The 20,758-nt window shown below is 42.5% G+C and overlaps 1 protein-coding gene across 2 annotated transcripts in view; it reads left to right on the forward strand.

The window, feature by feature from the left end:
- The window catches only part of LOC146860194 (sulfotransferase 1B1-like), a 420,787-nt gene that overhangs the window by 230,079 nt on the left and 169,950 nt on the right, over nucleotides 1–20,758 (forward strand). For both annotated transcript variants that reach the window (XM_085644037.1, XM_085644038.1), the window contains exon 4: nucleotides 11,357–11,454. In XM_085644037.1, the coding sequence (XP_085500163.1) occupies nucleotides 11,357–11,454 (98 nt within the window). The remainder of the gene's footprint in view (nucleotides 1–11,356; nucleotides 11,455–20,758) is intronic.

The following is a 20,758-nucleotide window of genomic DNA, read 5'->3' on the forward strand; positions in this document are numbered from 1 at the left end:
AACCTCCTAATACAAATGTAGACAACAAGACCTGGATAAATATCCAAGGATTCCAAGTGCACTACTCTAAAGTCACTTAATCCTAAGTGAACAAATGATTACATATACCTAGATTGATATTTCATAAATAGTGAAACAATAGTAAACTGCGTTCAAGTTGGAGTCCAAGAAGTGTATCAGAACACTTCAGAAATCATCAGACACGGAAAATGTTGAGTAACGAAATCTGCTTTTATTCAGTCGATTGTAGATACACTTCATAAAAGAACACGATGGTGATTTGACTCAGCAATACAAATCAGCTGAAAACATCTTTTCCCAATGCATTTCGGGCCTGAAATACGCCCTTAGCCAGGGGAATCTAGAACATTAATAATCACAATGAATATATCAGCAATCTTGAATCATACTGTATGATACGAGCACAAAAATAATAGGGAGCTCATGATAAAATACAAGGCTAGAGATTGAAATGACGCTACCTAGACAACAGATAACAACTGAGAAAGAAAAGAAGAACAAGGCTGTGGCTATGAGAATAAAGTCCCTTGAAAAAGGCCAAAGCATTGCAGGTGACAAGAGGCGATGTATTAAAGAAGTCTAACACCAGACAAACCATACTCAGAGAAGTGTTTGTTCCTACTTTTCATCTCATTCGCACTTGATTAAGTGAATAGTATTAAATCAATGGGAACTACTTCAATCTGAATCTGATTTCCATGGTTTATTCGCCAACCCCCCAATGTTTGCATATAAACGATACAATGTTTGCTCCTTGCCATTCACCCATTGTGAAAGAACTGCACCCAGACCAACTTGACTTACATTTACCATCAAGAAACATCTACTCTCTGAGTCAAAAGAGGAAAGAGCAGGTGCAAACGTAATCCTTCTAGCAACACTATCCACAAAACCTCGAACAGTATTCACTAAGTCCTGAAAATGACAGAAGCGAGTATATATCTTTGGATGAGGCAACATCCTGAATGGCCTGCGCCAAAGAAAATGTTGGCTTGATCCCTTCATTCGAAATGTGATGTCTTAAGTAGTCTAGTTCTTGCATTTGTCAGTTCTGAATGTTACGCCAACATCTTTGAAAAATTGTAATACTCTCTCTAAAATCAGGTTGTGTCTTTCAATGGTATCTTAAAAAATCAGAACATCATGGTGGAAGGCCTGGGTACCTGCCACAGCTCCAAAAATAATATCCATAAATCTCTGAAATACACTGGCAGCAGATGCCAGGCCAAAGGAAAGACATAAAAATTTAAATGCCTGAAAAGGATTGACAAATGTGGTTAAGTCGTGATATTCTTCCACTAGAGGAATCTGAGTGCAAACCATTCAGGCTAAGTTGGCTAGTAGGTCACAGACCTTTGTGAGGGGATGGCAATCAACCACAATGTTTTTAATGTGCGAATGTCCATACATATCTGAATCACCCCAGATTTCTTCTGCACAATGACTTTAGGGCTCGCCCACTCCACAGATTTTGTAGGTACAGTACCACTGTTAAAAGTCAATTTCTGTAATACTTTTTTATGTTCCTCCCTGACATTTAAAAGGACAGGTCTGACCTTATGTACAATTGGGACAGCATAGGATTTCAATTTGATCTTCTGCACAAAATTATAAATAGAAATAATCTTGCTACTAAACATCTCAGGAAATTTCCTGAAAAAATCAGTTGTGGACCTGTCTGCAGGTCCATGACCTGAAGTAGCTGTTGAAGGGTGTCTCAACAAGCGACAGAAATGCACTGGATAGGCTATTGCATTATCTGCAGAATCTACCTTGAGTTGCAAATCATCTAAGAACATATCAATTGCCACTACGGGTGTTCCTACTCCAGATATTACCATAATTACCCAATTTGGCCAAGTCCTGCCATCCAACCAGATTTCTACCCTTGAAAGCAAAATCATTTTTTTAGTAGTTGTCCTACCCAGGCATGTTACAGAGTCATTGAAGAATCCCTATAAATCAATATCCTACTCTCCAAAAGCCTTGTGGGATGCATCAGGCTTTTGGAACTAAAAATCCTCACCCCAATGCAAATAGAAACAAACATGAGATAAAACAATTATTGAAGCACTTGAATCATCCATCATATTAATCGTTACATCGCCATCATAGATCTCACACTAGGGTCCTTTAATTTTTTCAGGTTAGAAATGCTGTTGTGATTATTTTTTGCTGCAATATTTAGAATAACCTTGGAAAAATCAGAAGTGCAACCATCCATACCAATATCCACATTCTCATTATTTTGAGAGCCGGTTTATTCCCTCTACAAACACTTGGCCCAGTTTCTTACATTTGGTACATCGTTTCCCCACAACTTGGCAATTGATGTTATTGTTCAGATGAGATCTACATTTTTCTCAAATCTATCTTTTGTTGATTTAGTGCTGACAGAATTTTCTTCAGAATATGAATAAACATTGATATGTGAATTGGGTTAATGTTCCATCGCCATGAGTTTGCTGGATATCGTAGAACCGTGCAATAGCCTTAGCCACCTCAATAATTTCGGCCAATATAAGATCCCTGCAAATTATCAAACATTCCTGATTTTTTTTTTAAAACAAGAAAAGCCGAACTGATATCTTAAGTAAATGTCCGAGACTTTTTAAAGTTGCAGTTTGAGGCCAATAGCCTAATAGAAGAAATAAACTCCTCAATACTTTCAACCATCCACTGTTTAACACTCGGTTGTTTCAAAAACTTGTCCTGCAAAGGTGACACAGCTTCAATATATTCATTCCAATCCACTTCTTTTCCAACAGGCGTCTCAACAAGTGGTAACATTTCAAATATGTGCTTCCCTTCACGGCCCAAGTGACTAAAGAGAAGGGCTGCCTTCCTGGTTGGTTCATACTTGGCAGCATCAATAGCCACTAAAAAAATTCCAAGATGAGGAACCATTGCTTCCAAGGAACAGGGGGTTTCCCTGGATTTTTTAGGGCTGGGGAAATTTGAACCAGACTTTGAGTGAAGGCCATGGCAATAGTGATATGGTAGATGAAAAACAAGCAGTATCTAAAAGTCATAGGATGGATGAGGGATATTTCAGCACAACAACTCATGAACATAAGGAAAAAATGTTTCCTCTAAATCCCTTTAAACCCATTGCAAGGGCTGTTGCAGATATAAACAAATGTGAAATAACCAAAGAATTGAAGGATTTTCCAACTGTAGCCAAATCCAATTAGAGAGTTCATTGTATTAAGCCAATCCAAGATAGTCGTGCCCATTTGAGAGCCATCAAGAAGGTTTGAACCAAGCAATCCTATTAATAAAGCGTAGACATCATTTGTCTGCCTTAATCAGCGGCACTATGATGAACAGCGCACATCATCAAAATCCTCTTCTCGTGGTCATCAGATAGCACAAGCTACCAATGGTCGAGCTGCTGCATGAACTGCAACCGATCCTACCACTCATGGGAGGGACGCGGCGGCGATGTCAAAATGTAACCCCTCGGCACTGCATAGTGGCCTTCAAGAAAGCAGCAACACAGGTTCCGCTCAGCAACCACCTCAGGTTTTGACAAAGAAGAATCAGTGAAGATGACAGCCAGCACAGAATAGGAGCCAAGAATGAGACCGTCGGCTCCAGAAACGAAAACAACCACAGCTCGTCGCAAAGTCACGAATACGAAACGTGGAGGCAGGATAATGTGAGCATGAAGTTTATTCCATTAACAAGAGCCCACGTGCAGCGCCATTCACTGTCAGGAGACACAACCAACTGACCAACAAGTGAAGGAACTCTCAGGAGCGTCAGAGCAGAACATGGGACCAAGGTTGCAACAACACATTGCACAAGGTGAGTGAACGAGGTATATACAGACAATGCAGAAGCACAAGGTAAGTACAGTAAAGTACAGAATAGCTATTATTACAGCCACTAACCTTACATCAATGCTGTGGTGATGTGCCTACTAGTCTATTACTGCCCATACAGCCAGAGAAAAGTCTGCCAGCAGCAGAAGTAGCGTCTCTAGCCCTCAGACCTTCAAACCAGAGGCTCATAGCCCTGTTAGCTGCACTTGATCAGCCTGCTCTTGCTGAAGGCCACTCTCTGCAGATAACTGTCCACAGACCTCTTCACATAGTGCAAGTCAGATGCTTTGGTTTTGCCAGTGCATGTTTCATTTGTGTCCCTTACTTAGTGTCTCTTTTTCCGTGTTGATTTCATGCCCTAATGATAGCCCTATACTTTAGAGAGAGTCCCATATAACATGAATCCATGTTCATCTTCTCTTGTTTTATTTTATCTGTCTCTAGCCCCTTTTTTGGTATGACAAGTTTTGTTTACCACAAGGTGTCTGGACTGTAGCGTTGGGCTAAACAAAGATCTTCTTCAATGCTTCCTCATAGTGCTTACATGCTGTGTATTGGTTAGTCAGTTAAGGCTTTTCTGTTCGTGTCTAGAAGTTCTTCCTGGTCACTTGTTGCCAGCACACTGAGCTTGCAGAAGTATTGCACATATGTGGCACTTAGTTATAGTTTACAATCCAAATTACGTTTGAGTCATATTGCCCTTTTGAGCATATCTTCTTTACATTTATTTCTGTGCTTTCCTTTCTGGCTCAACATGTAAACACTGTAGTTTTCTGGAACTCTGCCTTGCAAATCCCTTGTAGATTAGCTTCGCTAACAGTAACTTCTTAGGAGGAATCTGTTATTACTTTTTTAGTGAGCCCCATTGTGCTTTTTTTTTTTTTTTTTGCTTTTTAGTTTTTATTTGAACGGTTGGTTTCTATGGGGCATATCTACAACGCGGCGATAGAAAATTATCGCCGCTTTTGTGGCCGTTGTCGGCCGAAAAGTGGCGATAATTTTATCGCCTAATTAGCAAGGTCACGCTAACGCGTGAAACCTTGCATTCGCACACGAATTCCTAACGCCCAGCTTTGCATCTCTAATGAGATGCAAAGTGGGCGTTCCTGACCTGACATGACAGGAGAAATGTCGCTAAGCAACATTTCTCCTATCATCAAGCCCCACGCTATGAAGCATAGCTGCAAGAAAAGTAGCGATAACCCCTGTTATCGCTACTTTCCTTACGCCTGCTTCAGGACTGACTTAGCCATGATATCCTATGGAAGGTAGATATCATGGCTAAGTTTGTGAGGCCCTATCAACAAGCTAACGCCACATTTTGTGAGATTATCGCTTGGTTTCCAGCGATAATCTCACGTTAGGCAGTTAGCGCAAGGATTTTTATCGCTTTTGAGATAAGCGTTGCAAATAGCACGCTATCTCAGCGATAAAAATCCACCATAGACGGCGATAATTATCCTAGGTCTAAGTGCGCTTGGCAATAATTATTGCCGGTTGTTGCTGATATGCCCCTATGTTCCTCATTAGTTAGCTCCATTCATGATATCTTCATCTGAAAACATTTAGCGCCATTGTAGGTATGCTGTAATTTTTATTTGTAATTACATGAAATAGCTCCAAGCCAGCTTTATCGATATATGGCAGAGCATCCATTTTGCGAGTAGAAGCTAGCAGGTGTCCTTGAAAAAAAAAATTCATGGTTCAAACCAGGGTTGAATGCTATGCTAGTACTCTTGTAGAGTGCACTGTCGCCCGTAAGGGCATCGGGCAATTAAATAAAGAAGGAGACTGCAGCCATAACACAGAAGAAGCGTGCGCACTGTGGGAAAAGCACCAAAGAAATGCGTCTTTAAAGCCTTATGAAAGGCCTGATGATTGCCAATCAGATAGAGGTGGAGTAGGAGAGAGTCTCATGACTTAGCTGCTAAATACAGGGAGAGAGTGACCCTCAGCTGTCCATTAATTGTTCTTTTTGCATTTGTCACCCTGAGTGGGAAGGGTATGCCCAGACGTGGGTCCCGTGCTCTCCATACCACAGGACTCAAGTTAACCTGGCTGATGAGGGCTGAAAGGCCAAAACTGGTCCTAGGATGCTTGTTTCCAGTCCAGGGAGGACCTAGCCTGGCAGCTCGGGCTGGACTGTTCCCATTGGGAGCAGGGTTAAGACTGATTTGCATATGGCTGTGTCCAAACTGGAATGGCATGGTGAGCAAAAAGCGATGTATTTAGGCCCATATCTCTGTACTAGGGTGAATGTAAGACATTGTTCTTCATTCTGTCCATCAATTGTTCTTTTTGCATTTGTCACCACGAGTGGGACGGGTATGCCCAGACGTGGGTCCCATGCTGTCCATGCCACTGGAGTCAAGCCATCCTGGCTGATGAGGGCTGAAAGCCCGAAACCGGTCCTAGGATGCTTGTTTCCGGTCCAGGGAGGACCTGGCTTGGCAGTTCGGGCTGGACTGTTCCCATGAGGCACAGGGTCAAGACTGATTTGCATATGGCCAGGTCTAAACTGGGGTAGCATGGTGAGCAAAAGAATGATGGATTTAACCCAGATCTTTTGACTGGAGGTGAATGTTTTGATTTGTTCTGCATTCCGTCCATCAATTGCGTGTCTTTTGCTTTCTCGCCCTAAGTGCACCAGGTATGCCCAGATGTGGGTCCTGGGCTCACTGTGCCACTGTAATCAAGCTATCCTGGCTCTAGAGGGGTGAAACCCCAAAACCGGTCCTATGGTGCTTGTTTCCGGTCCAGGGAGGACCTGGCTTGGCAGTTCGGGCTGGACTGTTCCCATGAGGCACAGGGTCAAGACTGAATTGCATATGGCCAGGTCTAAACTGGGGTGGCATGGTGAGCAAAAGAATGATGGATTTAACCCAGATCTTTTGACTGGGGTGAATGTTTTGATTTGTTCTGCATTCTGTCCATCAATTGCGTGTCTTTTGCTTTCTCACCCTAAGTGTGGCAGGTACACCTAGACATGGGTCCCATGCTCTCCGTGCCACTGGAGTCAAGCCATCATGGCTGATGAGGGCTGAAAGCCCGAAACCGGTCCTAGGATGCTTGTTTCCGGTCCAGGGAGGACCTGGCTTGGCAGTTCGGGCTGGACTGTTCCCATGAGGCACAGGGTCAAAACTGATTTGCATATGGCCAGGTCTAAACTGGGGTGGCATGGTGAGCAAAAGAATGATTGATTTAACCCAGATCTTTTGACTGGGGTGAATGCTTTGATTTTTTCTGCATTCCATCCATCAATTGTGTGTATTTTGCTATTTAGAATGTCAGCAGTGTTCCAGCTCCACAGTGCTAATTAGCAGCAAGTTTCGTCTCGAACGACTGGCCCAAATTCAATCTTAGCTGCACCTTAAAGGATCGGAGTGACTGGGGTACATGAGGTTCATAAGCGAATGTTCTCGACGGATCCTCTTTGCCAGCTAAGTCTTTGGTTTCTGACATGATTGAAGGGTGATAATATGTAGCTCTTGGTGTGCAGGGTCCAGAGCGGCCTTGCTCCTCTCAGTGAAGACTACGACCAGGTCACACAACTTGCTGGTCCCAGTGACCCATGGCACACGGGGTCTCTGCATCCTCACAGTACAAGGGCTCCAGCCTAATTAGAACAGGGAAGTTCTAGGCAGCAGCCCCCTCCTGGCATATGGGCTCATAATACACTACTGCACACAAGTGCTACTGCCCTTACCACACAGCAGTCTTTTTGTGGTGGCCTCTCCTGGCACATAAGTTTGCAACTTTTTTATTACACATGGACTCCAACCCGATCAGCACAGCAGTGCATATGGCTCAATTTACTGCGCTCCTCCACGAGCATACAAGGGCCGCAAACTTTGGTCTGCAGAAAGCATCTGTGCAGCAGTCGTCTCCTCAGACCTCACGGAGGGAGAACTGTTTTATGCAATCATTATAGTTAAATCTCTCTACAGTGTGAGTTGTCTGAATGCAGGGTGCATTCCCAGACACTTGAACTAACTCAGCAGGTTATTGCTGGCAGCGTAGGGTTTCAGATATGTTAAACTATTGCTATTATGGCATTAACCAGGGATCAGGGTGGAGGAAATAAATATGCTGATCTTGCAACAAACTTCCAGTTTTATGGTTAGGGTTGCCAGCTCATTATTTTGATGGCCCAGTTGGTACAAAAATAAACAGTCACCTAAAGCTGTATTGTCAGCACTTGTCTCTGCATACTTTGAACAGCAAATATAAATAGTAGCACTTTTCATTGTGTTCTAGGGCTGCCCGAATGGTCCATGACTGATAATAAAATGGAACAAAGACAGAAAAGTCACATTACAAATGTATACATACTTATTTATAAGCATATTTGGTGTCAAGACAAGCAATTTGCAGGCTGTTTAAAAAACACATGGCTGGCTGGCATTTTTCTTTTGGTAACTTGAAGCCCTGTGGGCGTTGCAGCGCCTGCCTGTGTAAATTTAAAAGAAACTTTGTCTCCTTTCTACTAAGAACTTCCTCCCAGGACGGGGTTAAACTGGTAGAGCTGAAGTGCTTCAGCTGCTTTGAGAGGCAGGATGTCTCCTTTGCTAAAACTGTAAGCAAGGAAAGACCGTCATTTCAGCTGCAGTGGGAGGCAAGGAGTCTCCTCTGCTATGAAATCAAACGCAAAGGAACAGGACTGTCTGTTCATTTGCTTTAGTTTTTAGCAGAGGAGACCCTGCCTCCCACTGCAGCTGAAGCATCCAAGCTCTACCAATTCACCCCCTCCTGGGAAGGTTAACGTTAGCTCTTTAAATGACAAAAACTCAAGCCATGCCTTATCTATTTCCCCTCACTCCCCACTCCAGCCCTCAGTTACCGGAGCTCGCCAATAAAGAAATTCCCAATTCAAATGGGTGAAGACTTATGACGCCTCTGGACAGTAAAAGACTCTGAAATGGAAGATCTTAGTGTGGAGTGCGTGCCCCCCCCTGAGATGGTGTCGCGCCCCCCTGGGGGGGGGGGGCGCGCCCCACAGATTGAAGAACCCTGCTATACACAATGCTCCTATCCTCATCTCTCAACATATTACACTAGATCAATACTCACAGATTATCTGATGAGCAGGTGAGCCCAGCAAGGTGAAGGGTGATGGCTGTGCCCCATGATACACTCATCAGTAATATGAGACAGCCCTCTTTTCACAGTGAATCACTATTATCCTGTATGATGAATGTTTATGCATGCTGAAATCAAACGTTTACTAATCCCTCGCACTCCGTTTTTTTCATTCAGTGCCCCTGATAGAGAAACACATCTTTTAGGACATGAGGAAGACCTTGTTGCAGTGAACATTGGGCCGTTTTTCTCTTTACTTACTTCTATAATTTCTCCATTTTCACTTTTATAAGATTTAACTCAAAAGCACTCACGTGGTCCTCCGATAGATCTTATAGTGTTCCACTGAGGGGGTGCATATAAGAGATTTAGCACCCGGTACAGCCAATGAGGATCAGGAATTGGATAACCGACTGACAAAGATCTCCCTATAATGCTCTTTCCTTGTCATTAATAAATACATTGGCAGACAGAATCAACTTTAGTAGACAAGCCATTACAAAACTCAGAGTTGATCATTTAGTTAAAGGTCAAAGGGTAGTACATCATTAATGAACATTTAAGAGTTAAGAAATGCTTCTCAATATAATTAGCGTGGGCTGCCTTAAGGTGACAAAGATCTGGAAAGTTCAGCAAAGACATGAGCCATATCAGCTCATAGACGGTGTTTCATGAAGAAGGAGTCCATGAAGAGCACACACAGTGTATGCCAGTGCAAAACGAAAGCGTATAGAATCTGCAAAGTTCCCATAGTCAGTGTCTAGCCAGAAAATTAAAAGAGTTCTGCCAAATCCGCAAAAGCATTATCTGTAGCAAATCCTCTTCCTAAAAATCTGCCTGAATTATCTGCCGCTTCTCCTTCGGATCAGTGTATATTATATTTATTATATTCCTCTAGTTCCAGTGGTGACACCTCCCCGGTCACCTCATTGTGTCAGACCACTCATGCAGGGTGATTGTTGTGAGACATAAGGAAGCTATTTTATAGAAAGGGGTGGTGCAAGCACATACTTTGTTAGATCATCCGATGTATGTAGCTGCCAAGCAATGATCTTTTAGCAGTAGGCACATGAGTGAGTTCAAGAGGACAGTTTCCCATAGCAAATGTTCCCAAAGTGTCGACTTTATTGCATATTGTCCTAGTAAGCGAGAAAGAACTCTTCTAGTGAGACACAATTCTGCCTCACATTGCAAGTTTATGAAACTTTCTCACAAGTGTAAGGCAGCACAGAAAAGGGAATAAAACAGGCCAACAATAAAGTCAATTTTAAATGGGCAAAATATAAAGTAAAAGAGGTATACATTTCATTAAAGAAAATCAAGATTCTAACTTTCTCTCAGTTTATAAGCACCCAAATTATTTGATTGGAAATATCACACATAAGAATACCATATTACTACGATTTTCCAAAGTACTAACGTGTAAATAATTCCAAATCATAAAATATTAATTTCCTTTTAAATGATTTACATTAGTACACATGTAATAATCATAACTTAGAGGTTTCAGAATAATTAAACTATATATGACTATGCAGCACCCTTTTTTCTCTTGTCTCTTTCTGTGCACATTTTCACATATGCAATGATGAAATTCAGAATGAAACCCTTCTATATCATACGTAAAATTATCTAAATCATGTTAAATTTCATTAATTCGTAAATTAAAAAAGGATGGTTAAGAATCTTATACCATATAAGTATCTCACTTTAGCTTTTCACTACACTTTGAGATAATAACTAAAGCTGGTCAAAAATATGAACCTATATCATTTAATGTATTTGATTTAATGTATTTTACTATTTATCTGCATGCTTTTATTGATTTAGAAATGTATCAAAGGATCTAGCTGCTTCTCAGCTGCATCAACCTGTATGAATCACATCACTGTCTCCTGAGGTTGAAACGCATCAGCATGCATTAGCTGAGTAGCACTTACTTATACGATTGTTTAAACTTAATCATCTAAATACAATAAGGTGGACTATATAAATGGAAAAAATGAAAATACTAAAAAGGCACAGTTGGTGAAGCTTTGTAGCATGTTCTCCTGGTGTGTATGTGTTAATCTTATAAAATCTTTTGCCTGGCAGTATAATGAGTCAGAGTGCCCCTGACAACTGGTATAGGCATAAAGGATTATCAGGCTAGAACTACTAGGCCGGGATATGACTGCCTTATCAAATTAGTCATAGTACTTCATGAACAGTGACTTGTACTGTGAGTGGGTGTGAATGAAAAGAACAAAGAACAGGAACAGATATAGCTGGGTATGCAGAGCAGGCGTAGCATGGGTTTAAAAAACGATACAATTCTGGACATGGTGCACTCCTTTTATATCATATAGGTGAATGCTCAAATGCAAACACTAAGCCTAGTCCGTATTCATTCTGCAGTTTTTTAATCCCTTCAAATCTCTCATTGGCAGGTACTGAACTGCTTTCTCAGATGCCGTCACCTAGATTACTGCGGACTCATCTGCCCATAACTCACCTTCCAAAGTCTTTCTGGGAGAACAAGTGTAAGGTAATGTTTTAAGGCAGCATTTCTGCATGGGTTGCGGTGTGGCCACAGTTTTAATACATTATTTTAAATTCATGATCCCTTGGTAAAATCTATAGTAAACAAATGTGCGCACCTTCAATCACATGAATTTATAGTTATTTTTTTCAGAAAAATACTTTGCTTGTTTATTTAAATACGTTTTATTGAGAAAATGGAGTGTCATAGTGGAACAGATATGTTCCTATGATAAAATTTATTTATGAAGCGTGCCATGTGAAACTTCTAGCACAGAGAAATACCCCCATAAAAACACAAGTTTAAGAGTCATGTCTTGAAATATTTCAAAACCTTAACAACTAAATTGATCGGAAAGATCTGAATGGAGAGTACTGCTGCAGAAAAGGTGCTATCGCCCAACTTGACTGTTCACAGTTTGGGATCTTTGAGAAGAGATTGGCATGTGGTGGCCTGATGATTTCCAGAGACGTGCCATATAAATTGTCTGTCTGAAAATATGGGGAGCTTAATAGGTAGATCTATGTGTAGTCACCTTGGATTTGAAGAACACTCTTTAGCGAGAAGAGAACTAATTAAATGCTAAAATGACCCTCCTGCCCTGTATGAAGAAGTAGCTGATTACCCTACTCATCTAGAATGGGGGCAGTCGCCTGATAGCCTGTTGCCAATTTTGGAACTGAACGTCAAGAAATAGAAGATGTGCTGTCTGAAGTCTGTTTCTGACCGCTTACATGAAGTACACAACATCACTGTGATCCCATGATTTAAACACTTTGAACAACTCAAGGCGAACTACAACTGTAGGAGTGGAAGGGCCTACTACTACACTTCACCCAATTATTATCCTATCCGGGGTGCGAAGATGGGATAAGATTTACTGACAACTTTATACCGAAGAATATTGCTCTGCAGAGCTGGAGCGTGATCCACGCTCAGACCTTGATCAGATGTAGTCTAGGAGGAAGCTCACTTGCCCCCAGCTAAAACAAAGGAGCTAAAGATGAATACACTCAACATAAAGAAATACCCGATTCCACAAGGTGAGATTATAATGTTGGTTACTACAGGTCGCAGGTGAAGGGATTAATGTTAATCCTAGATCATACACTATATCCCCCTCTTCTATCCACAGAATCACAACAACACATTAAATGCCCTTCCTGACTTATGTTTTCAAAAATACCATTGGCCTCAAGCAAATTCTCATTGAGATTTTTTTGTCCCACGAGGAGATTGAAATGCATAGACGTGCCTGAGACGTATTCATGAGCAATCACTGTTGAACTCTGCACATATTGTTTAGCAGTAGAAATAAATTGGCATGTTTCCATGTGATGAGATATGTGACAGTGAATAGCGGGATGTTAAAAAGGGTGGTGAGTATGGGGTTAATGAGATGAAAGATGTAGGGTGCCAGTGATCAAAAGAGAGCCAGATTTTCCTAAATGTGTTGTCTTCATGGCCTCTTCCATTATAAGCAGAGTTAGGATGGGCATAACTGCCTCCAAAGATGTTGAGGAGGGCATATTTATAAAGTCCAGAAAGAAATTGAGATAAATGTTGTTAAGAGCAGAGGTTCTGAACTGAGGTGATGGAGCTAAAAGAAACAAAGGGAGTGGCAAATTCCTTTACAATGGTGAACATTTCATTAGTGCAATTGCCACCTTCCTGGATCAGGGAAGTCAGGGAGAGGCATCTGGCCTGTATAAAGTGCTAATTACGGAACTCTGACTTTACAGTGCATTTATCATGAATTTTCTGTGAGCTATGCCAGCTAAAAGATGTGGAGTGTGTCTTCAATGGGGCAAGGTTATTAGCCACATTCATAAGTCAAGCGTTGAAGCTAGTGATGACAGAAGACACTTTAATAAAGGGAAGTGAAGGGAATTTGTTAAATTCTAAGTTCCAGCTATCCATGGATATTCTGTTACATTGTTGTGTATTAAGATTCTGTGCGGGCTCACTGTTAGGCTGAAAGATGGGAATTTTAAGTATGATTGAAAATTGATCTGTCCACCTAACTGGTAGAGGCCTCTCTACCATAATGTGAGAAAAGTTGTTGAAGCTAGGAATAGTTAAGTAGCTCACGAGATGGGCAGCTCTTTCAACGTCTTGAAAGTGGTCTAGTTCTTCTAGGTTGTCTTAGAAGTTGATGGAGTCTGGGTCAGACTAGTCTTCCAGATGAAAGTTGAGGTCACCAAGGAACATGAATGCTTTAAAAGTCAGAGCAAGAGGTGGAATGAGTTCCAGAAAATTGATACTGAAGTTGTTCCTGGGTCCGGCGACATAGTACTGAAACTCCCTCCCAAGGCTGGGTAATTGGGAGAGCTAATATTGCGAGATTGGCAGATTTATCCTGCTTGATTTATCCTGCACACTAGCCTGTAAATGGAAGAGTTCTATCCTCCAATCCAAACAAGGTTCTTGCAATCACCGCACTCCTTCTGCAGCACTGCCTGTTTGCCTTACTGCAAAATTATTAAGGTGCTCCTGTTTCATGATGGCGAAACCCAGCTGCCACCAGGCATTCCTGTCTTCAGCTTCTTGGCCTCTTCCCCATCTGGCAGGGTGAAGAATGGCTTTCCCCCCAACTGTGGCAGAACACTTACTGTCTAGGACAGTCACTGGGTGTGAACAGAAGAAGCCCTCCTTGGCATCTCCATGCCAAAGAGATTATGCTAACACTACCCTTTGCTCTGCCAGTTCCTGTCCACTCTCAGAGAACTCATCCTTGCTAAGTAGACAGCAATTAATGCACATTGGCCTTTCATGGGCCTAGAAGCGAGCCATTGTCCTCTGAGCCAGAGCTGTTACCTCTCCCAGCTAAACATGTGTATTGAATCTCTGGAAGTGTGGTAGATGGCAGAACTGATTTTCCCTTCTACTGTGGCTTGGTATGGGTGTGAGCTGTTTAGGAGGGATCTGGGAATGAGTACGAGAAAGCCACTGTTGCATCTACAAGAAAAGGAGGTAGTGCTAAAGCATCCCTTTGGTCTGCCAACTTATCTTGTCCACTCCCAGGTAGCTAATCCCTCCTAAGTGTTCAACACTTGACACCCGTTGGCTTTTTCTGGTCCAGAAGCAAGCTGTGTTGTGAGCCAGGTTTGTGAAGTTCCCTAATCAATAATGTGTATTTCAGCTCTGGAGGTGTGATGAGTTGCAAAAATGTTTTTTTTTGTTGTTTTTGCAGCCTATATTTATATTTACGAAGAACATACAGTACGACCAATCCATGAGAAAAAAGAAAAGGGAGAACTAATACCGCCAATAACAAGAGACAGGGGTAGAAAGAGAAAAGAAAGAAAAAGTAAGAAAACGAGCAGGCTGGAATAATGGAAAAAAGCAAGTTCAGTCTGCATGGTAGCATCTTGAGGGGAGCGGGTAGCAGAGTTCTGCAATGGCGAATAACTGTTCCATCTAAGGCAAGACTCATGTGGGAGGACCCTGCAATGTCATAGGAAGCTAAGCCTAGGGAAAATGAGGTTGCAGTTAACTACAGATATCACAGCAGAAGTTCTATTCACAATTAATATAACAAGCATTTTTATTGCATTGGTTTTGCTTGTGTGAGGAATAATAAGCTATTTTTTTAATCACCATCCGCGACAATGGAAAGAGCTCCTTGACAAGTATAAGGGGAGCGGGGAGGATGTGGCACAGTGGCTAGAGCTGCAGATTCCTGAGCTGGAGATCCCAGTTCGAGTCTCAGCAGTGCAACATCCTGGGATTCTGGACAAATCACTTAATCTCTCCTGGGTAATAAGTTGCGCTATGTAAATCTGCTGCAAGACGAAAATGCAGAAAGAGGCAAAACGTTATGAAAAAATAGTTCCACCAAAGCGGATGCTAACAGTATTTTGGCTACGGGAAACTGATAAAAGAAGCAGACGAGGAACAAGCATTGAAAAATGCAGGAAAATAAAATTCAGCCAATAGAAATGTAGGAAAAGTAAGTGCCAAGCACGGGAACCAATGAAAACCCAGGAAAGAGAGGGGTCGGGATGCAAGCTCTTTTAAAGTTTGTATTAAAAATAATAGCTTTTACAAGCACAGTGCAAGGGCTGTTTAGGCGAAACCTAAAAAGGGGTGAGGGAAAGAGAGGATGGGAGGGGAGACGATAGGGAGGAAGGAAGGTAGATACGTAGAAAGTTGAAATTCACTGTCCTTAGGGGTGGGGCACACTAAGAGTCAGCACAATCAGGAGTGGAAAAGGAAGATGACCCGTGCTGAGCTGATGTGGTGAGAGGAGACCAGTGATAGTGGTGGGGGCAGGAGTGCAGCAAAACATCACACATGTGATACAGTAGGAGGGAGGAGTTGGGGCAGGGGGACAGTACCCAAGCACTGACAGAAGACCCCAAGTGAGACTGTGCTCTTGGATAAGAAGGTGTAGGGGAGTTCAAATGAGGCAGGGAGAACAATACTACTATTAGTCCATGGACACTATATTAAGCTAAATCATTTACTGTATTAGTGAAAGCAACCTATAAACTTTCAAAACCATCCAACTTTTTATTAAACTTATACGTGAATTGTCCATAGAGAGCCACGCTACGAAACTCTATACCCCACTATGCATATGGGAAGTGTCTGGACACATAGCCTCCACAATGGACTTGCCCATCCGGGGTGTCATAGAGAAGCCGGACTTTAGAGGTAAAGCTGCATTCGAGACCCATCTATGCAAAGATGTGAAAATGATAAGGCCTATAAACCTGGTCAAATGCTTTTTTGACGTCAGGAGAGATAGCCACCTTCTATGTGGATCATCCTTGACTTGCCACAGCACATGAGCGAGGGCGCAGAGGTGATCATGCGATGTGCAGCCTAGGATAAAACCCACTTAGGAAGGGTGAATCAGTTGTGGGATAACCTTCCCCAGTCAGATGACTAAGATCTTAGCTAGTATCTTGAGGTCAACATTGATCAGAGAGATCAGAGTTAGCTGGAACATTCAAGCGGGTCTTTAGCATCTTTAGTGATGACCGCGATGGCGGCTGTGTTGGTGGAGATCAGTCCTAGAGAGCCCGTATCTGTGGGTATCTTTATAGTTTTTGGTCAGTAGAGGTATTAGGTCTGCTTTGCTGATATTATAAAACTCACCAGGGAGCCCAACTTCCCCCAGTGATTTGTAGGTGGAGAGGAAGGAGACGGCTTCTGCCACTTCCTCCTCTGTGTTAACGCCCTCTAGGAAGGTCCGTCCCTCATCTGTGAGGGAGGGTGGACATTGGGGCTGCAAGAAGAGGTCAATCTGTTCCAAGGATGGAGTAGTCTCAGAGCGACACATTCCGGAGTTGAAGGTGGCAAAGCAGGAGCATACCAGAGTCATACCGGTATGGCTGGGATAGCGAGCTGGAATTCTCGCTGGTGTAGTTGGCTCGCCAGTAAGTGGCCAGCCTTCTCACCTTGAGCGTATTGTTCTCAAAACAGTTTCACCAGTGTCTTTTACTGGTAGAGCAGTGAAGAGCGCATTTAAGTGAAGTTTGGTACTTTCTATAGTCCTATAACGGTCGTCCATGGGGGAGTTTCTGTTTAGCAAAGGTGAAGGGTGATCACTTCATCCTCTACATCCCATAGGGCATCCTGCGCTCAGAGTTTGGCCTCTGCAAAATCCATCATAATAACCCCCCTAAGAGTGGTCTACCCTGCAGCCCTAAGTGTGTGGGCAGAGGTCACAGACCCTAATTGTCATGAAGGTAGGTGCAGACGTGGGCCAAGAGGGATTCTTATGCTCAGGAAACACAAAGGCAAAGGCCAAAATTTGCCATAGGAGAGTTGGAGCAAGATAGGACCCATGCCTATGTCCAATTGGACCATGCTATGATCTGAAACTGCTGCCTCAAGGATAGCGCAATCAGTGAGAAGAGGAGAAGCTGTCTATGGAGGAGAAAGTAGTGATGCTCTATTGCGTGCCAAGGGGGCAGGAGGGTAAAGAGAATGCCCTATCGGAGGGATATAGTAGATGCTACATATCTATGAGGCAGTGGTATGCCATGTGGTCACGTGGGACTGCCATATATGTTCTCGTATGGGTGACTGGCCTATCCGATCTAAAAGCGGGTCGAGGGCTAAATTGCAGCTACCACCCAGTAAGACAGGAGTGCAGCTATGGGTCTACAAGAGAGATCAGCTAGAAAGTTCGACTTAGTAATGTGGGGCACATAAATGGAATACACACAATAAAAAGGGGGGAGCCCAGTTTCGTGGCTCCTAATACGGTACACCCACTTCTGCTCACGTATGAAAAGAGCTTGTGATAGTAGATGGTGCAAACAAGGGTTTATCCAGTACCGTCCAATATATGTCTTGTACCGTGTGCCCTCTTTCAGCAAAGTGTAATGTGAGGCATGTGTTTGTCCTGGCACACCGGATATTGCTCCTATGCTCCATTATCCTCACTTTCACCTTTTTACAAGTCATCCCAACATAAATCAAGTCACAAGGACACTTGATTATGTAGATGACGTTGGAGGAGATACAGTTCGTAAGTACTCGCTGTTGCCAAGGATATTTGAGGCCTACATGTACCTCTTTTGTATTCTTTGTCAATGTGCATACATCACATGAACCACATCGTGTGTGCCCCGTGACAGGTGTCAAGTTCACAGCCACACGAGGAGCCCCTCGAGCGCTGTTATGTGAAAGTGATTGCACCAATTGGTCCTTAATGTTTTGGCCTCTCCTAAATGAGAAGAGGGGTTTCTCAAGCCTAAGGCCGCTGGAATTCAAAATACGCCAATGTTTAAGAATAATACGTTTAATGGCCGTAGAAGATGTATTAAATGTGGTGACACAGATAGTGTTATTTTTAATCGGTCTCTTTACTTTTTCCAATAACGCCCCTCTAGGGCAATTCCATGCTCGCTTCCGTGCCTTCCTGATTACTTGGTTTGGGTAGCCTCTGTCATATAGTTTTCCTGCAAGAAAGGTGGCCTCTTCCCTAAATTCTTCAGGTTCTGAACAGTTCCTGTGAAGCCGCAGGAACTGACCCACAGGGAGATTCTCCCTCAGGAATCTTGGATGGAAGCTCCCAAAGTGAAGAAGGCCATTCTTCTCTGTGGGTTTGTGATGGACTCTTGTTGACAGTTTGCCATCCTTTGGAAAAATAACTAAGTCCAAAAACTGAAGTTTGTCCTTGGTGATATTGGTAGTGAAATGCAAAAAGGGATTTTGTCTATTCAGCCATTGCATAAAATCACTTATAGATGCCTCACCGCCTCTCCAAATGAGGAGGACATCATCTATAAACCGTTTCCAGACACATATGTTATGTGTCCATTGATTACCAGCACCAAAGATATGTTTGTGCTCAAAGGTAGATACATACAGACCCGTTAGACTCGGTGCGAATGCACTGCCCATTGATGTACCATGGGTCTGCAAATAAAGAACTCCCTTGTACTCAAAAAAGTTCCTTGTCAGTGCTAATTCAGCCAGATGTAAAAAAAATGGTCTAGGGGTCTGATATTTCCAGTCCAGTTCAAAGAGGAGCTCCTCTACCATCCTAAGAGTTTCAAGTTGAGGAATATTGGTGTACAGGGATTCTATGTCCAATCCCACCAAATATTCCTCAACAGGGTTGAAAACCATATCAGTGAGGAGATTAAGGACTTCATTTGTATCCTTTAGGTATGCCCTCCTACTCTGAACCAAAGGTTTGACGAAGAAATCACAAAATTGTGACAAAGGCTCAAGTATAGAGCCTATACCAGCCACGATAGGTCTCCCTGGAGGTGGTCTAGTTACTTTATGCACTTTCGGTAGGATGTAGAATGCTGGTGTGATGGGATCTTTCTTCTGTAGAAAACTGGCCTTGTGTTCTCTTATCCAGTCATTACTCAGGGCTTCCTCTATCATAATGCCAATTTATTTTTTTAATCCCGGGGTAGGATCAATCTGGAGGATCTTGTAATTCCTCTCGTCACTCAGTAATCTCTTACACTCCTGTTCTTACACTTCTTTAGTTTGAATAACTATAGCTCCTCCCTTATCGGCAGGCTTTATAGTCAAATCTTGATTATTTTTCAATTCTTCTAGGGCTTTCCTTTCTTCTCTAGTGATATTCCTAAAGAGATATGTTTGATTTTTCCCTGGTTTCTCAATATCATGTACCACTGCTCTTTCGAAAGTAACAACTTCCTGTGGTAATACAGAGTTCATAGGAGTGAAGGTAGATTTGGAACGGAAATCAGTATCCCCTTTATTTTCAGTTCTATCTTCACGGTCCTTGAAGAAGACGTTCAATCTCACTGTTCTGAAAAAATCTGAGCGTTCCTGGCGTATCTTAAAGCTGTCCATGGTGTTTGTAGGGACAAAGCCCAATCCTTTGTTTAACACCGTTGTTTGGGCTGACGTCAAAGAGAGATCTGTGAGGTTCATCACTAAGTTCCCTCCCTGCTGGTGCTCGGCTTTGGATCCCGTGCCATGCTCCGAGTTATTCTCTGATTGAGATCCTCCCACTGGACCCCCAGAGTGCCTCTTTGTTTCCACCTGCCACAGCCCCTGATTCTGCCTAAAAAAGGGGAACCAGGTATCTGTGGGAAGATCTGGATGTTATTAGGGCCCTTCATGGAAGAGTAAGGTTGATACATTGGAGGCCAACCAAATCCTTGGCCTGGGTAGTTCTGGTACATAGGGTTGAAATTAAATCCCTGACCTTAATACTGTCCTCTACCTCTACCCCGCCCCCTCCTCCTAGGTCTGTTGTCAAATTTGCACCCGTCGCTGTTTGAGCTCATAGAGTCTAAACTCCTGTGGACTCCCTGCTGTTCTTTTTTAGCTTGTTCCAATTTCCTCTGAACATACTCATCTGTTGTGTATGGGTAAATTATTTCTTTTGAAAATGTTTTCAGGTCCTTCTGTAATTTAGAGATCTTTGATTGTAATAGATAGTCCTTATAGTCTCCTTACAATTTTTAGTCTTTTAGTGTTTATTATGTACAACGATAACATTAATAAACACCTTCTTTGGGTGATGTAAATTAACATGCCACAGGAAATTGGGCTGATGTTCAGTGATTTAAAGATTACTTAATCTGGGTCCATATTATGAGATATGAGAGTGCTTAACCTGTATTATTTGACATTTGATGTCGTGTGGAGAAGAGCTAGTAGCATTTATGGGATTAGCGATGGCAACAACAATCAGCCTCTGATTTATACAGAGTTTCATTTTTAAATCTCAATATAATTGTTTTGTTACTATCAGCAACCTTTAGAGTTTATGTTACAGCATCACCCCCTGTTCTTCCGGGTTTGAGAACGTATAGCGTCTGAATCCGAACTATCGGTCTAGACTCTAACGTGG

Source organism: Triturus cristatus, chromosome 3_1 (assembly GCF_964204655.1).
Source record: "Triturus cristatus chromosome 3_1, aTriCri1.1, whole genome shotgun sequence".
Lineage (NCBI taxonomy): Eukaryota > Metazoa > Chordata > Amphibia > Caudata > Salamandridae > Triturus > Triturus cristatus.